At 32.9% G+C, this 14,166-nt stretch overlaps 1 protein-coding gene across 1 annotated transcript in view; it reads left to right on the forward strand.

Annotated features, from left to right (window-relative positions):
- Positions 1 to 14,166, forward strand: part of NKAIN2 (sodium/potassium transporting ATPase interacting 2) — a 946,372-nt gene that overhangs the window by 442,343 nt on the left and 489,863 nt on the right. Inside the window, exon 2 of the mRNA XM_090280635.1 lies at positions 1,272 to 1,409. Coding sequence (XP_090136761.1) covers positions 1,272 to 1,409 — 138 coding nt within the window. The remainder of the gene's footprint in view (positions 1 to 1,271; positions 1,410 to 14,166) is intronic.

Here is a 14,166-nt window from a genome sequence, read left to right on the forward strand (position 1 = left end):
GCCTGATGGAAAAATGTGCTGTTAGCTAAAGAAAGGCAATGGGAATGACAATTATTCAAGAAGTCTTCAAACTGAGCTACACCTATTTAATTTAAAAGCACACTGTGTGTTTCAAGAGCTGGCATGACCTTCCGACAAGAAATAACTTTAAAGCATGATGTTAGTAAATTAGGAGTTTTAAAATAATTTTCCTTTAAAACTTGAGTAGGAAAAATTGTTGAATCTTAGTTTGGAACATCAAGTCCTTTCACAATGTTTTACTCTGAGCTAACAGTTTACTATCATGCCACCTAAGGGCAGGCAGGAAGAATAAAGCTGGGTTTAACCCACACCAGCCCTGTCCGCTTCATTAGAGCTGAAGAGAGACTTGCCAGCTATCCAGGTTTCACTTTTCAATATGAAATGGCACTTTCTTAGTATACACCAACCTTAGTTTTATTTTTTACTTTTTGGCCACTTGGTTGGTTCTCTTCTCACTGCTTAGATTTTTACATATGTCTTAATTATAAAATTGTAAGCATGGACAAATGTGGGAGAATTTGAAATGATTTAGGTTCCTTGCTTTTACAACAGTGTTTTATTTTTATTTTATTTTTATTGGAATGGAGATATAATGCTATTTTTAATTTTCTTTTAGAGCCTTCCTTTTATCTGGTTACTACAGGTTACTGAATATGACAAAAACTCATGTTTGATTTATAATCCATTACTCTTGGGGTTAGTAGTACCCTAGATATTAATTGGAGTCCTGCATTTTATAAATGAACAACCAGACCTCTAGAGAAGGGAAATGACTTACCTAGGGCAATGCAGCTGCTTAGTGGCAGATCTACATGCAGAATCCATGTCTTTTGACTTCAATGGTTCTTTTTCTACTATATCAATCCTATTTGTTCTCTTCCCTTATATAATGCCATTGAGCAGATAGTAACAACAAAGCTGTCATGTGGACTTCCTGAACTTTCTGGTTGATGAGTTTAACTTTTTGACAGTGAGTATGACAATATCATTTATCCTGTGACTGCACAGATGATGTCCTGTAAATACTGCTTGATACCTCCACAAACTCATCCCTGAGAGGACTGTGTCTATGGATCCACAGCTTCCATAGTCAGTCTTCATTTGAAATATGCCTGAAAATGTCATTCTCACTGTTAAAGAGAAATGTCAGATACGGTAACACAGTTATAATTGCTAACTATGGTGTCAATGTATTCCTCTTTTTTCTCTCATCAATGTGCTCATCTATATATCCTATTTTCTTATTCTAGGTCTGTGTGCTGGAGAGGCAAATATTTGACTTCCTTGGATATCAGTGGGCACCTATCCTGGCAAATTTTGTACATATTATTATCGTCATTCTTGGCTTATTTGGAACTATTCAGTATAGACCTCGTTACATAAAAGGAGTAAGTACTCTTCCTGCCTTTTTAAAATGTTATTGAAATAGAGAAAGATATTAAAATGTCTTGAAAATGTATATGTACACCCTCTCCTTGAAGTACAATGTGCTTGCTTTCATAGTTTCAGATTACATCTACAATAATTTAAAATGCCATGTTCAAAGCACTTTACAGTGAATGTAGTCAAACTGTTTTCATCAATTGTACTTTCAATAAATTTTCTTTTGTAATTAAAAGTAGAACTATGCTCCTGTATTTCCACATTATAAAGTCTTAGCCTCTGATTTAATAGACTTAATGGGAATGTTTCCCATTTTATATAATCATATTTTAAATTGAATAAAGATAGTTTAAAATTAATATAAATAAATATAGTTTCAGTGTGAAAATATTAATACATATTAGTGTTAATATTTGACATACTTGAAAGCCAGAAGAGTCTGGACCAATATCTTTATGTTCTCCATGATTTTCTTTTTGGCTTGAAGGAAGTATTTTGCATTCCCACTCAACATACTTACTTACATAAAAGTGAAATCCAACTGTGTTACAGTTGCTATGGGAACCATAATTTAGGAATTTTTACTTTTGTATGTGCCTCAGATCTCAGATATAGCTTTTCATTAATGTTGATTTTTTTCAGTCTTATAATTTTTTCTATTCCCTCTATTTTTAAAAATGAAAAAGTCTATATGCATTTATTTAAAATTATAAAATATGTTTGTGGTAAAGTCAAACATAGAAGATAGCACAGGTAAAGCTCTGTCTAATTCAACAGAAACCAGCAGGTTGCCCCAGGTTTCACGAAGTCCCCCTCACATAAAAGAGTCCATGATGACCTTTTGTCTTTGTCATCTGGGCCCCAAATAATGCTCCTTGGTTCAGAAATAAGCAATATGATGGCAGCTGGGACCCAGGGATTCACTCTCTTGCTAAGGATGAGTGAAAAGTTCAGAGTCTCCTCCTCTAAAGTACACACCCAGAAAAAGTGCATGTCATCTTTAAGGGTATGTAGCCATGTAAATCTTATAAAAAGATGAATGTGTTCTACTGCAGAGTGAAGTTTTTCAGTGCACAAGATATTGAGAGTATTCTTCATTTTCTTATATAAATTGTAATTTGATCCAATGTAATCACAATATTACAGGGTTTGGGGGTGCATCTTCTGAAGTCATAATACTTAGGTTGAGATCTTCCATCTGCCAAACTCAGTGTGGTTTTAGACAGCATAACCTCACTGATCCTTACTGTTCATGTCTTTAAAATGAAAGCAATAATTACATTCATTCATATACTTTAATTACTTGATGACTTATATGCCATTATATGAAAGATTCTTAATTTAACTTTACTTTTATTAGACTTTGAAGCTTCTCCATGGTTTTATTCTTATAAACGATGCCACTCTGATCACCAAACAGATAGATATATCATCTCCGTTTCTGATAAGGTTCTTGGGGTAAAAGTTTAGATGTGGATCAAAATCTTTGTACAGTTTAAAAACAGAGAGGTTTGTTTTGAGGAATGAATAAGATATTCTATAAAATATCCTTAGCACAAAGTTTGGTGTTTAAGAATTGATCAATAAATGTTAGCTATATTTTTCTCATTGTTTGAAAATAATACTAAATGGTATAGACTGGCAATAGGCTGATAAGCAACTTAAAATAGAATAAGGTATTCCAAGCTGTTATTGAAACTATTTCTGTCCCTTTAATTCCAAACTGCTACGACTCTTAAAATTTTTTACTTGATTTCTGTGTGTCAAATTATAATTCCATTCCTATCGAAAGGGTAACATACATACCCACAAATCATTTCAAGACTGAATGTTCTCTCTATCATGAAAGGTAAAAATGCATGCTATGAGATGTCTTTAAGATTGTTAGAACTTTTATATAGCTCAGAAAGTCTCTGAAATCTTTCTGAGGGCTTAACAATGTGTCTTAGAGCTACATCATTCATTTGATCTTGACTTGCAGACAGCATTCTGAATTTAATCTTTTCCTAGAGACAATGTCTTAACTAGGGAAATCTTTTGCCTGCTGACAATATTGTAAATGTGAAACTTTTATTTTCTAAATCAGCATTTCCTGAGTTGGAAATACATCCTCTAAATTACACTTGAAAAATGAACTGTTCTTTCTTTAGCTCAGTTTTCTCTTCAATATAATGATATACGTGGTTAAAAGATGACAAGTAACATTGTCAATTGTTTGCTTGAAAATCCCCTTAGCCAGATCCACAAGTTTATAGGTATATTTTCTATCTTCCCAGTTATTGCAGGCTGTGTAGTCAGGCTAAGTGTTGTGACAATAATTACGTGAGCTCTCTTGTCTCTGGACTGCCCAAACAACTTCCTTTCCCTTGTGTCTGTCTCCCCCAACAGTCTCTTTGCTGTCCTTCTGTCCTCCACCTGCCATTTTGTCTCAAAACCAATGCTGTGTGTTTTGACTTTATGTGACTGTACCACTCATTTTTAGTACCAATTTCTGTTCTAGTTATCTATTTCAGTGTAATTTCTTGTAAAAAACCTGTTTCTGTATAATTAAATTCATGGAATCTAGTGGCTGTGACATCATGTTGAAGGTCAAAAGTTCCCTAAGGAATACAGAAAATTTACCATAAAATGGAATTAAGATTTTGTAATTTCCCTAAAGATGGCAAAAAACAAAATTAAAAGAAATTATAATGGAATCATAGAAGACAGAAATTTTGGTCAATGAAGGATCTGAGTTTAACAGAAAACTTCATAATTGGGAACAAGATGCAGCTAACTATAATGTATTTCCGGAGTTGAGAAATTTCCACTGGTTCTCTGTGCAATGGTGGTTTAGATATTAAAGGTAAATTTTTCACCCTCTCCTCTAAAAATGTCGGCCTTTATCATTTCTACATTTGCCATTTTATATTTTGAATTATAAAACAATTTAGCATAAAAGTAGAGATAAACAAATACTTTAATAATTTCATGACTGAAAATTATTCATTTTAGCTTATTTCATTTATTATATGCAAATGAAACATCTAATTATGTTGCCTATTCAAATGTCTTAAATTCTTTGTTTAATATTTTATCAGTTTCAAAATTTATATGACTGTGTCATTGTTTATTTAAGTATTTACACTATTGTAATATATTATGTTATATAACATAATATAATATATATATAGTGTATTATGCTACTCCATGTTTTTTGTATAAATAGTTTCCTATAATCTCCATTAAAAGTCCTCATCTTAATTTACAATTTAATTTCTTAGGAGGAATTTCTTAGGTATAATGAAATAATACAAACAATTTATGTCTCTTAGTATGTAATTGACAGTTACCTATCTTAAATTATTTTACTGAATTTTCCTTCCACCAGTGTTCAGCAGAGACTATTTCACTGCACTCTTGCTAGCCCTGAATATTATCTGTTCTCATTTTTGTTAAGCTGATAAAAGAAAAAAGTTATGTTTTTATTGCATTTCTTATTTTTACTGAGTTAGACTTTTTTTCATATGTTTATTAACCATTTTACTTCTTTTGGGGGATTATCTTTTAGTGTTCATTGTTAAATTTTTCCCTAGAGTCTTAGTGTATGTGTGTGTCACATTATAAAAATATTCGTCGTCGGCAGCCGTCCGTCTCGAGAGACGATGGTGTAGCTTCTTAAGAGTCTATCTGCACCGCCGAGAATGGCTGTGCAGTCCGACTCGGGAGTGACACGGTATCTGTCTCCTCCTGTGTTGAATCGACATCTTGTGATGACGCTGAAGCTACAGAGCCTGGGCAGGGTGATATGGAGGGTCTGCTGTTGCCCATGCAGCAGACCCCCCCTCTCTTTGCAGCTGAAGGGTCCAAGGGAAAGACGGAGTCAATACAGCTTGGCTTCAGGTGCGCCGCAGGAGTTGCCGGTGTTGACTACAACGTCAAACCGCCTTAGGGACTCCGGCTCCGGATTTTCTGTCGGGGTTTACTCCCTTAGCCTTTCCCCTGAAGAGGTATGCCGCAAGGCAGCAGAGGTTTTTTGGAGTCAGAGTTTTCCTTCTCTGATGTACCCTGACTGGAAGATCGAACCAGCGACACAGCTCGCAGGCCGACGCTCAATCCACTGAGCTAAACCAGCCAGTATAAAAATATTAATTCTTCAAATATTATAAATTTTCATTTTGATGTTTATTGTTTTTCTCTCACTAAATTAACTTCCTTTTTCTTTGTGGTGTCTTCTTTTACTTTAAACATCATAAAATCTATATATCATTTGAAAAGTGTAATGTTAAGTCTTCATTATCTTTAGGTCTAAATTTACTAAAACAAGAAAGCAGATGCCCTGAAGTAGAGTCTAAGGAAATATGTCCCTTTACACATTTGCTGTTTGTTTAGAGTTTCATTTATTGATAGGACACTTTATTCTATTTAATTGAAGAAAAATGTCCCCCAAAGGATGTGACCATCATCTGAAACACTGAGTACAATAGCAACAAATAAAATTCTGAGAGTATTTTTAATTTAAATAATAAAGAGGAAAAATTAAATTAAAAAAGTGAATTGTATAAATAACTCATTAGTACACTTTGAAGGCCTCTGGCTTTCAAGGAACATAATATGTTAAAGGAAAATAAAATAAAAATTATTGATTCCAAGCAAAAACAATCTGAAGCCAAAAATCAAAGAAAGTATCTCTATGTGTAATTCTCAACAGCATCAGTCCAATAAAGATGTCCCAATTAACTCCAGTACAATATTCATAAGTAAATACATACAGTGGCTACCATGAAACCATTACCTTATGTCATAATAGAATTGTCCAAAACATCTTCATTTGGGCCTAAGGCAAGCAAAATGTGATTTGGGATATTTAGTGTTTATTAGTTAATGACAAGAAAATGTTAATGAGTGCACTGCTTTAAATTTTCTAAAATAATCTGAGGAGTTTGTAGGTTTCTAATTGCTAATGGAATTGCAATTTTCTTGGTGATAGCACAAAAGGACATGTTCATGTTGCCATAATGGTCAATAATATTTCTACTTTTCCTTCTTCCTTCTTTCCCTTCCTTTTCCCTTCTTTCTTATTCTCCTCCTTCCTTCTCTCTCTCTCTCTCTCTCTCTCTCTCTCTCTCTCTCTCTCTCTCTCTCTCACTTTCTTTGCTTCTTTCTATTTAACAAAATTATTTTAAGTTATGGGCTCACTGGCTTGATCAAAGAAACCTAGTTCCAAAACTAGAAATAAATTTAAAACAGCTAAAAATTCATTATTCAACTTTCACCAAAACAGAGTACAGCATACCAAAATCACAGTAATATTTGTAAGAATCATATATTTTTTTTGTTACCCTTTACCTAGATATTTCTCTACAAGTCCCATAAAGCTCACCTGAACTTCACAAAAATTTTGCCCAAACTCATGAGTAGGAAATAGTAGAGTTAGGATGTGGACCCTGGTCCTTCTAACTGCCAGACCCATGCTCTTAACCACTGTCTTGAACTGTTCCTCTGTTAGAGAGGGAAACCCTGTATTTTCTCTAGAAAAAAACTAGGACCCTGCTGTTGTGCTTCATTAGTCTCCCTGTGTGCCAAGGTGGGTGGTTTTATTGTCAGATACAAGTCTTCTCTGGCTCCTCAGCTTTCTGGTATCATTCCAACTGCCAGCTGACTGCCTGTAAAAGCTCTTAGACCTCCAGTTAACCAGATTAGAGACTATCTGCATTCCTGGTATTTTTTAGTAAAACATCAAAATCACTGCTTCTCAATACACACCAAAGTTCAGTTAAAAATGTGGTTTTTATGAAGAACTGACTAAAGGATAAGTGCGCCATATATTCTCTCTATAACCTATTCTATACAAACAGTACTTCATACCTGTACTCTATCAGTTTAGTTCTTCCAGGGTATTTTTACTCATGAATTTCATTTTAGCAATATGTCAATTAACCTACATTAAATGATTTTATAAGAAATAGATGTATGACATTTATTTATTTTAAAATTTTGTTGAAAATATCGCTTTAGACACTCACAAGAAAAATCTATCTTTTGTCTCAATCCTCAGAATACTGATACTTCTTTTATGTTTTATCTTAAGGACCCAATTATTTTACAAAAAAGCTTTGTAGATTTGTTTTCTGATAAAATTTATACTAAATTATTTTACTGTACAATATTTCTTTCGCATTTACTGTGTGCTACATGCTCTCCTAGGCACTGTGATTTCAGCATTGAAATATCCAAACCCTAAGCTGTTATGAGGAATACAGATAACACATCGGCAATAAGTCACAGGATAATGGTGCACCATAAAAGTTTTATGTGTGTGTGTGGGTGTGTATGTGTGTACACACACACTCTTTGATACTTTATATACATAGTATATTCTCTTTATTGAGCTCACAATTACTCCACCTTTACATTTGAATAATAACAATTGATAGAAGTAATTGTCACTAACCTGGAGAAGACTGAAAAACAATAAGGGCATTTAAGTACAGAAAAAAATCGAGAAAGGTATAAAAATGAAAATAAAATATTTAAAGCCCTAATTATCTGAGATAATTACATTATTATTTTTAAAAATACATTTCCTATTCTTTTAATATCCACATACTTTTTAAAAACTAGTATAATGTTATATATGCTACTTTGCTTCCTGTTTTACACTTACCATGAACTCCTTACATTTAATTTTATATTCATTAATTTCTCTTTGAAGATATTAAATTAATTTACAATTTATAAAATATCCAAATCTTTGCCCATTTTTTTGGTGCTTATTATTTTCTGGTTAGTTTGTATTTATAACTAATTAACCTGTTTTAATATTATAGAAATTAATTTGACTTCTTAAATATATGATAAAAATATCTCCAAATCTCTCATGTTATGTGTTTTTATTTTGGTCACTTTGGCCAAAATAATTTTTATTTTAATTTTTATCCAATTTATAATTTCTGAGTTTCCTACACTTTCTTCTAAGTGTAGGAAAAATAATCTCCTACACTTTCTTCTAAGATAAGTATCATTTGATCTTTTTATAGTAAAATTTTAACTACTCTGTAATGTATTTTAGTACTTAATAAGACATTGATACTATTTTCTTTCACGTTGGGTATTCATTTGGGTCACCATTTGTTTACTCAAATAATTGAAATATCTTACCTGTTTATATTAAAATACGATCTATTCTCTTTTTTCCCCAATTATCTATTCTGTTCCACTGATTCATTTGTATCCTTTGTCACTGCCTAATTGGTGATTACAATGGGTTTAAAGTATGTTCTGACAGATGGTGAAACAAATATGCACAGTATTTCACTTGTTCATACTTTCCTTGGCTATTCTCCAGCATTTTTTTAAGGGGTTTTATTTTTTTACTTATTTTTATTATTTATTTATCTTTAGAGAGTGGGGAAGGGAGGGAGAAAGAGAAGGAGAGAAACATCAATGTGTGGTTGCCTCTGGAGCACCCTCAACTGGGGCCCTGGCGTGCAACCCAGTCATTTATCCTGACTGGGAATTGAACCAGTGACCCTTTGGTTTGCAGGCTGGCACTCAGTCCATTGAGCCAGGACTCCAGCATTATTCTTTAATGCTAAATTTAAAATCATTATATTCAATTAAAAATAACAAAATATTATAATTATAATTGAGACTGCTATTTTAAAACAATTAATTTGAAGAAAGGGATACTTTTTGAAGTTTAGGGGCCCCATTAAAAAATTTGCTCATTCCATTATAATCTCCCTTGTTTTATTTTTATCTTTATTAAGACTATATAGACTTTTTCATATAGATTTTGCACTTTTCTTATTATATTAGTTCTTATATGTTTTGCAACTTTCGTAACAACTGTGAATGGAAAATTTTTTTTCTTTGTAAGTACTTATTAAAATGGAGAAAATGTGTTCTTTTGGCACATTCTTCATATTGGAATTCCCTTGTTATGAAGTTTTTCTAACATTTGACCCTTTAGATGACAGGTAAACAGTTTTCATTGCAGAATGCCTTTTGATTGCCCAGCTGTCTCCTTACTAAAATAGTTGCCATTTTTTCTGGTCATTTCTATATTTATCTGTGGACATCTTGTCAGTGGTTTTGAAAATGTTGAGTCATCTGGGAACTCCATGCACAAGAACATGTTATCTAACCTTAACAGTTAAACCTCTGTCTGCCTAGACCTGTCGTTTTCTGGAACACAATGGGATCAATTTTTTTCTCTTAACCCCCCTTTTTTGGAGGTACCAGCTATGTTTAAGGAATCCGTAAAAGAAATGTTTTACTATATGTACTGAACACACTTAGTCTAGAATTTATTTCTTTATTGGGGTGTCATGGATTGTAAATTGGTATGTGTGTGCAAAAGATATCCCCTTGTTAGGTAATGTCAGCAGCCATGGTTAAAATATTTTTTCTCCTTTTTAGAATTTTACTGATCCATGTATACTTATGTGTGGATTATAACTTGGGCTAGTACTTTAATTTCTTTGAGTTTCTAATTTGTAAATTGGGGATGCTAACGCTTACTCTATCTACCATAAGTAAGCCAAAAAATATTTATAAAATAGGTCTGCTGCATGGGCAACAGCAGACCCTCCATATTACCCTGCCCAGGCTCTGTAGCTTCAGCGTCATCGCAAGATGTCGATTCAACACGGGAGGAGACAGATACTACCATGTCACTCCCGAGTCGAACTGCACAGCCATTCTCGGCTGTGCAGATAGACTCTTAAGAAGCTACACCATCGTCTCTCGAGACGGACGGCTGCCGACGACGATTTATAAAATATAAAACACAAATACTTGGAATGATACCATCTGGTGGCTATGCTAGTGTGATTTTGTAGAGAAGAAAAGCTCTCCCTTCTTCCTTCTATGTTCTTTGGCTTCCCTAATAACTAAATTAACATAAGATATATTAACAGGAGAAAAACATACTTTAATGTCATATGTAAAGGAGTTTATAGAAATATGAGACTCAAAGAAGAGACCAAAACTAGCTACATGCACACACACACACACACACACGTTTGTGAAGAATTGACAACACAATGAAGTTTGGACTTGAGGCAGTAAATTAGTAAAGTAATAAAGGTTGTTTATGCAGCCTTCTTAGTCTTGAACTCCCTTTGGTGAGAAGGATGTCTCTTTACCTTTCAGTACTGCATATTTGCACTGGCTGTTTATTAAGTAATGTTAATACAAAACCATCAATTTGCCAAAGTGGCACATTTTGGTGCAGCCTGCCATGGATCCTGTCAATTTGTAAATGTCATGCCTAGAAGGGATAAATGTGATGGAAAAAATAAAAATAAAAATGTTTTTACCTGCATAATCAATTTCGGTAAATGAACCAACAATTTTCTAGAGTGAGAACTTGAAAATGTAGCTAAACGACTAACCAAGGAATTATTTTAAACTCCAGGTATTGTTTTGGTTTGATATTCAAAATGCAATTGAAGAACTTAAGACATTATTTTCTTCAGTGTATTCCATGTAGTAAAGGTTGTTTCCTGCACTTCAGCCACTCTGTTGTACCGTCTGCACATTTTCAATTTTTATTAAAGTTGAAGGGTTGCAAGGTTGATTAAAACATGAAAGACTTAAGTGTCGATCGGTGGGGCTCAACCTTCCTATTGCTGTGACCCTTTAATACAGTTCCTCATGTTGTGGTGACCCCCAACCATAACTAAAGCATAGTGATTAATCACAAAAACAATATGTAATTATATATGTGTTTTCCGATGGTTTTAGGTGACCCTTGTGAAAGGGTCGTTCGACCCCCAAAGGGGTCGCGACCCACAGGTTGAGAACCGCTGGTGTAGATTCTGTTATAACCCTCATACACATTAACCCCTTATTCTTCTATTTTGTGAATAGTCTTTTCTTTTAACGTTTGTCTTCATTTATATCACACTAATATATTTGGTGCCACAATTTATTTTTACTGTTTCTGCAGCCTGTTGTTAATAATTGAAAAGTTATAGGTTTTTGTAATTATATTCTTACTTTGAGAAGAATAATTTTATAAAGCACATCCTACAAGTTCTTTTATAAAGGTATGTAGAAATATAAGGCTCACACGCATCAAATGTATTCAAGAATTTGGGAAATAATGATATTGATACTAAATTGGCTATAGATTCACATATCAGCATAGTGATAGGTATGGTATCTGTACAAAGAAAGCCATAATAAAAAAAGAAGAAAGAAATAGAGATCCTTTGTAGAAGAATTAGGATAGATGAGTAAGCTTTTAAATGTTGTATATAATATATTTTTCTTCTTTCATTAATACATATTTTCTCAAAACGAACTCAATGGATGTGTTTTCCAAAGTTTGTCTTAATATTAGGTTATAGCATAATAAAGAGTTAGGGTGGTAACTTTTGTTAAAAGTAAAATCAGATTATGATTTCTGAGGTGTACATATTTTAAAAATTATTTTGGAAGTAAAAATTCTAAATATGTCAAGTGACTTGTTATGTAATATAATAAAGTTTCAGAATTTAGAAAGTTTTATATAAAACTACTTTAATATTTAGATTATTTTTAATAATGTAAAGTTTTATTCATGAGATATTGGTAACAAGCTAATTGTTAAGAATATGAAAGCATGAATGGTTCCTACTGCTTTTGTCTTTTTAATAATGAGCAGTCAAGAAAATCTTTAGTTTTCTCTTATTGTACTTTGATTTTAATCTAGCTAGCCTCTCCTTCATTCATTTCTGATTGTGATATATAGTGAATATGAACTTTTAATTTTAATTCAGTCTCATATTTCAGGCAACAACCAAGTCAAAATACACATTTTCTTGGAAGAGATAGTCTACCAGTTTATCAGCATACAAACACTAAAGCATTAGTTCTTTCTAATTTTAGTCCCTTTCTTCCCTAAAGATACCTGGCAAGACTTTTCCTTAATCATCATTCTCATCTTCATCATCTAGCAGATCCCTTATAACCACAATACCAAGTTTAATTTCAGAGTAGTTAATCTCCTAGGCAATGATCTTCCTATCATTTTCAGGGCTCTTGTATTTGCTTTCTTCTCTGTCTTTGTAAGGTGTAGGTCTGTGTCTTTCTTAATTTCATGGTAAAACAAGATGTTAAATGTGTGGCATGGAAAAGGAGTGCAAATAAATGAATGCCAATTTTTTATTTAGGAAAAATTTAAGTTTCTGAACAAGGTAATTTAATAGTAAACCTTTTTTTTTTCTGTTTCTATAATTTCTATTTTTTTTCCTTCAAGTTATTTTATACTTCTAATTTCTTCCAAATCCAACATTGCTTTTGGTATTTATTTATGCATCTATAAATTTATTTGTACCCTCACTCTATTCCAAAAATTTTAAGTTGACTTTCAATGTACAAATCGATCTTTTCAATTAACTTGCCCTCTTTGTATCCTTGTTAGAATAGGAACATGTGCAGACCATGAAAGACAAACCTTTTTTAAGTAATTGGCTCTTAGGCATTCAGCTAACAAATAATGACTCAATATATGAGTCATGTGTTTCTAACATATTTTTCCTAATTCTTAAAATTGCTGGACAGGATTATCATTCCTCAAATAAAGGATTCTTTAAAACAGTGAATTTCAAAGCATCCCCAGGCAATGTTAGAAATACAAATATCTATCAGCTCCACCTGCTGAATTAGTAGCTGGGAGTGGGGTCAGCTTTGAAACATGTCCTCCAGAAAACATAATAGGTGAAGATGTGTTAACTGAATTTTTTGTAGGATATCTTAAAAAAATAGTTTTTGTTTGTTTGCTTTGCTGCGCTTTGCTTTGTTTCCTTGCAGTGTAATTCAGAAAAAGAGTTTTTTTAAATCTGTAAATTGTTCAATCATTTGGTTATCTTGATAATGGTTATAATGGTTATACTCTTTTAGGAGTATTGGCTAAAAGTAAGGCTCTTAGCATTTTTAGAATTCACACAATGAGTATCTTCTCTCTTCTGCTAATTAGGAAAGCAGGAGAGGAGATGGTTTTGCTGCTGTCACATGGGACCATCCCTTTAGGGTCATCACCATAGAAGTAGGTTATAAATAAAAACAGCTAGCTTGTAATATATTTGATTTTTCTGTTTAAACATTTAGTGTCATCACAAACAAAAGTTCAGTTCTGCGAATTCAAATTAAGTAAAAATGAATAGGTATCTTGAAAATTTTGGAAGGCATCGATGTTCATTGCTATGCCACCAACACACTGATATTGATAAATTTGAAGGACCAAAGAGAAGGAAAGCCTTCAGATGAAGCCATTTGCTACCAGCCTGGAAGGCTAAAAGTCTTCCTGTGTTTTTCTCGCAGCCCCTTAGGCCTGTGGGATGTCCAGGTCCTGGTGATAAGCTGTTGCTCCTTCATTTAGAATTTCAGTTATAATTTAGCCAAATTCAGTAGATCATGGTGACCCTGACTTTGATAATTTGTTTTTTACTTTTTTTAAAAAAAGCAACACATTACTCTCTGTGACAGCTTTTCTCATTCATTTTTTGGGGGGTATGTTATCTGATTTATTTATTTTAATAGTTTTATTAAATTTATTGGGGTGACATTGGTTAATAGGTTTCAAGTGCACATTTCTATGATACTAGATATGCATATTGCACCATGTGCCTATCACCTAATATTAAACCATATTTAGTAAAGTGTCCTTTGATAGAGGATTGAATTAAAAAATGTAGTATATTACACAATGGAATACTATTCAGATCCTCTCATTCTAACTCTATAGTCAGACAACATATTTTCTGTTTTAAGGAAAATAAAAGTACAAAA

This window comes from Furipterus horrens, unplaced genomic scaffold, assembly GCF_987537825.1.
Source record: "Furipterus horrens unplaced genomic scaffold, mFurHor1.1.pri manual_scaffold_6, whole genome shotgun sequence".
In the NCBI taxonomy this organism is placed as follows: Eukaryota; Metazoa; Chordata; class Mammalia; order Chiroptera; family Furipteridae; genus Furipterus; species Furipterus horrens.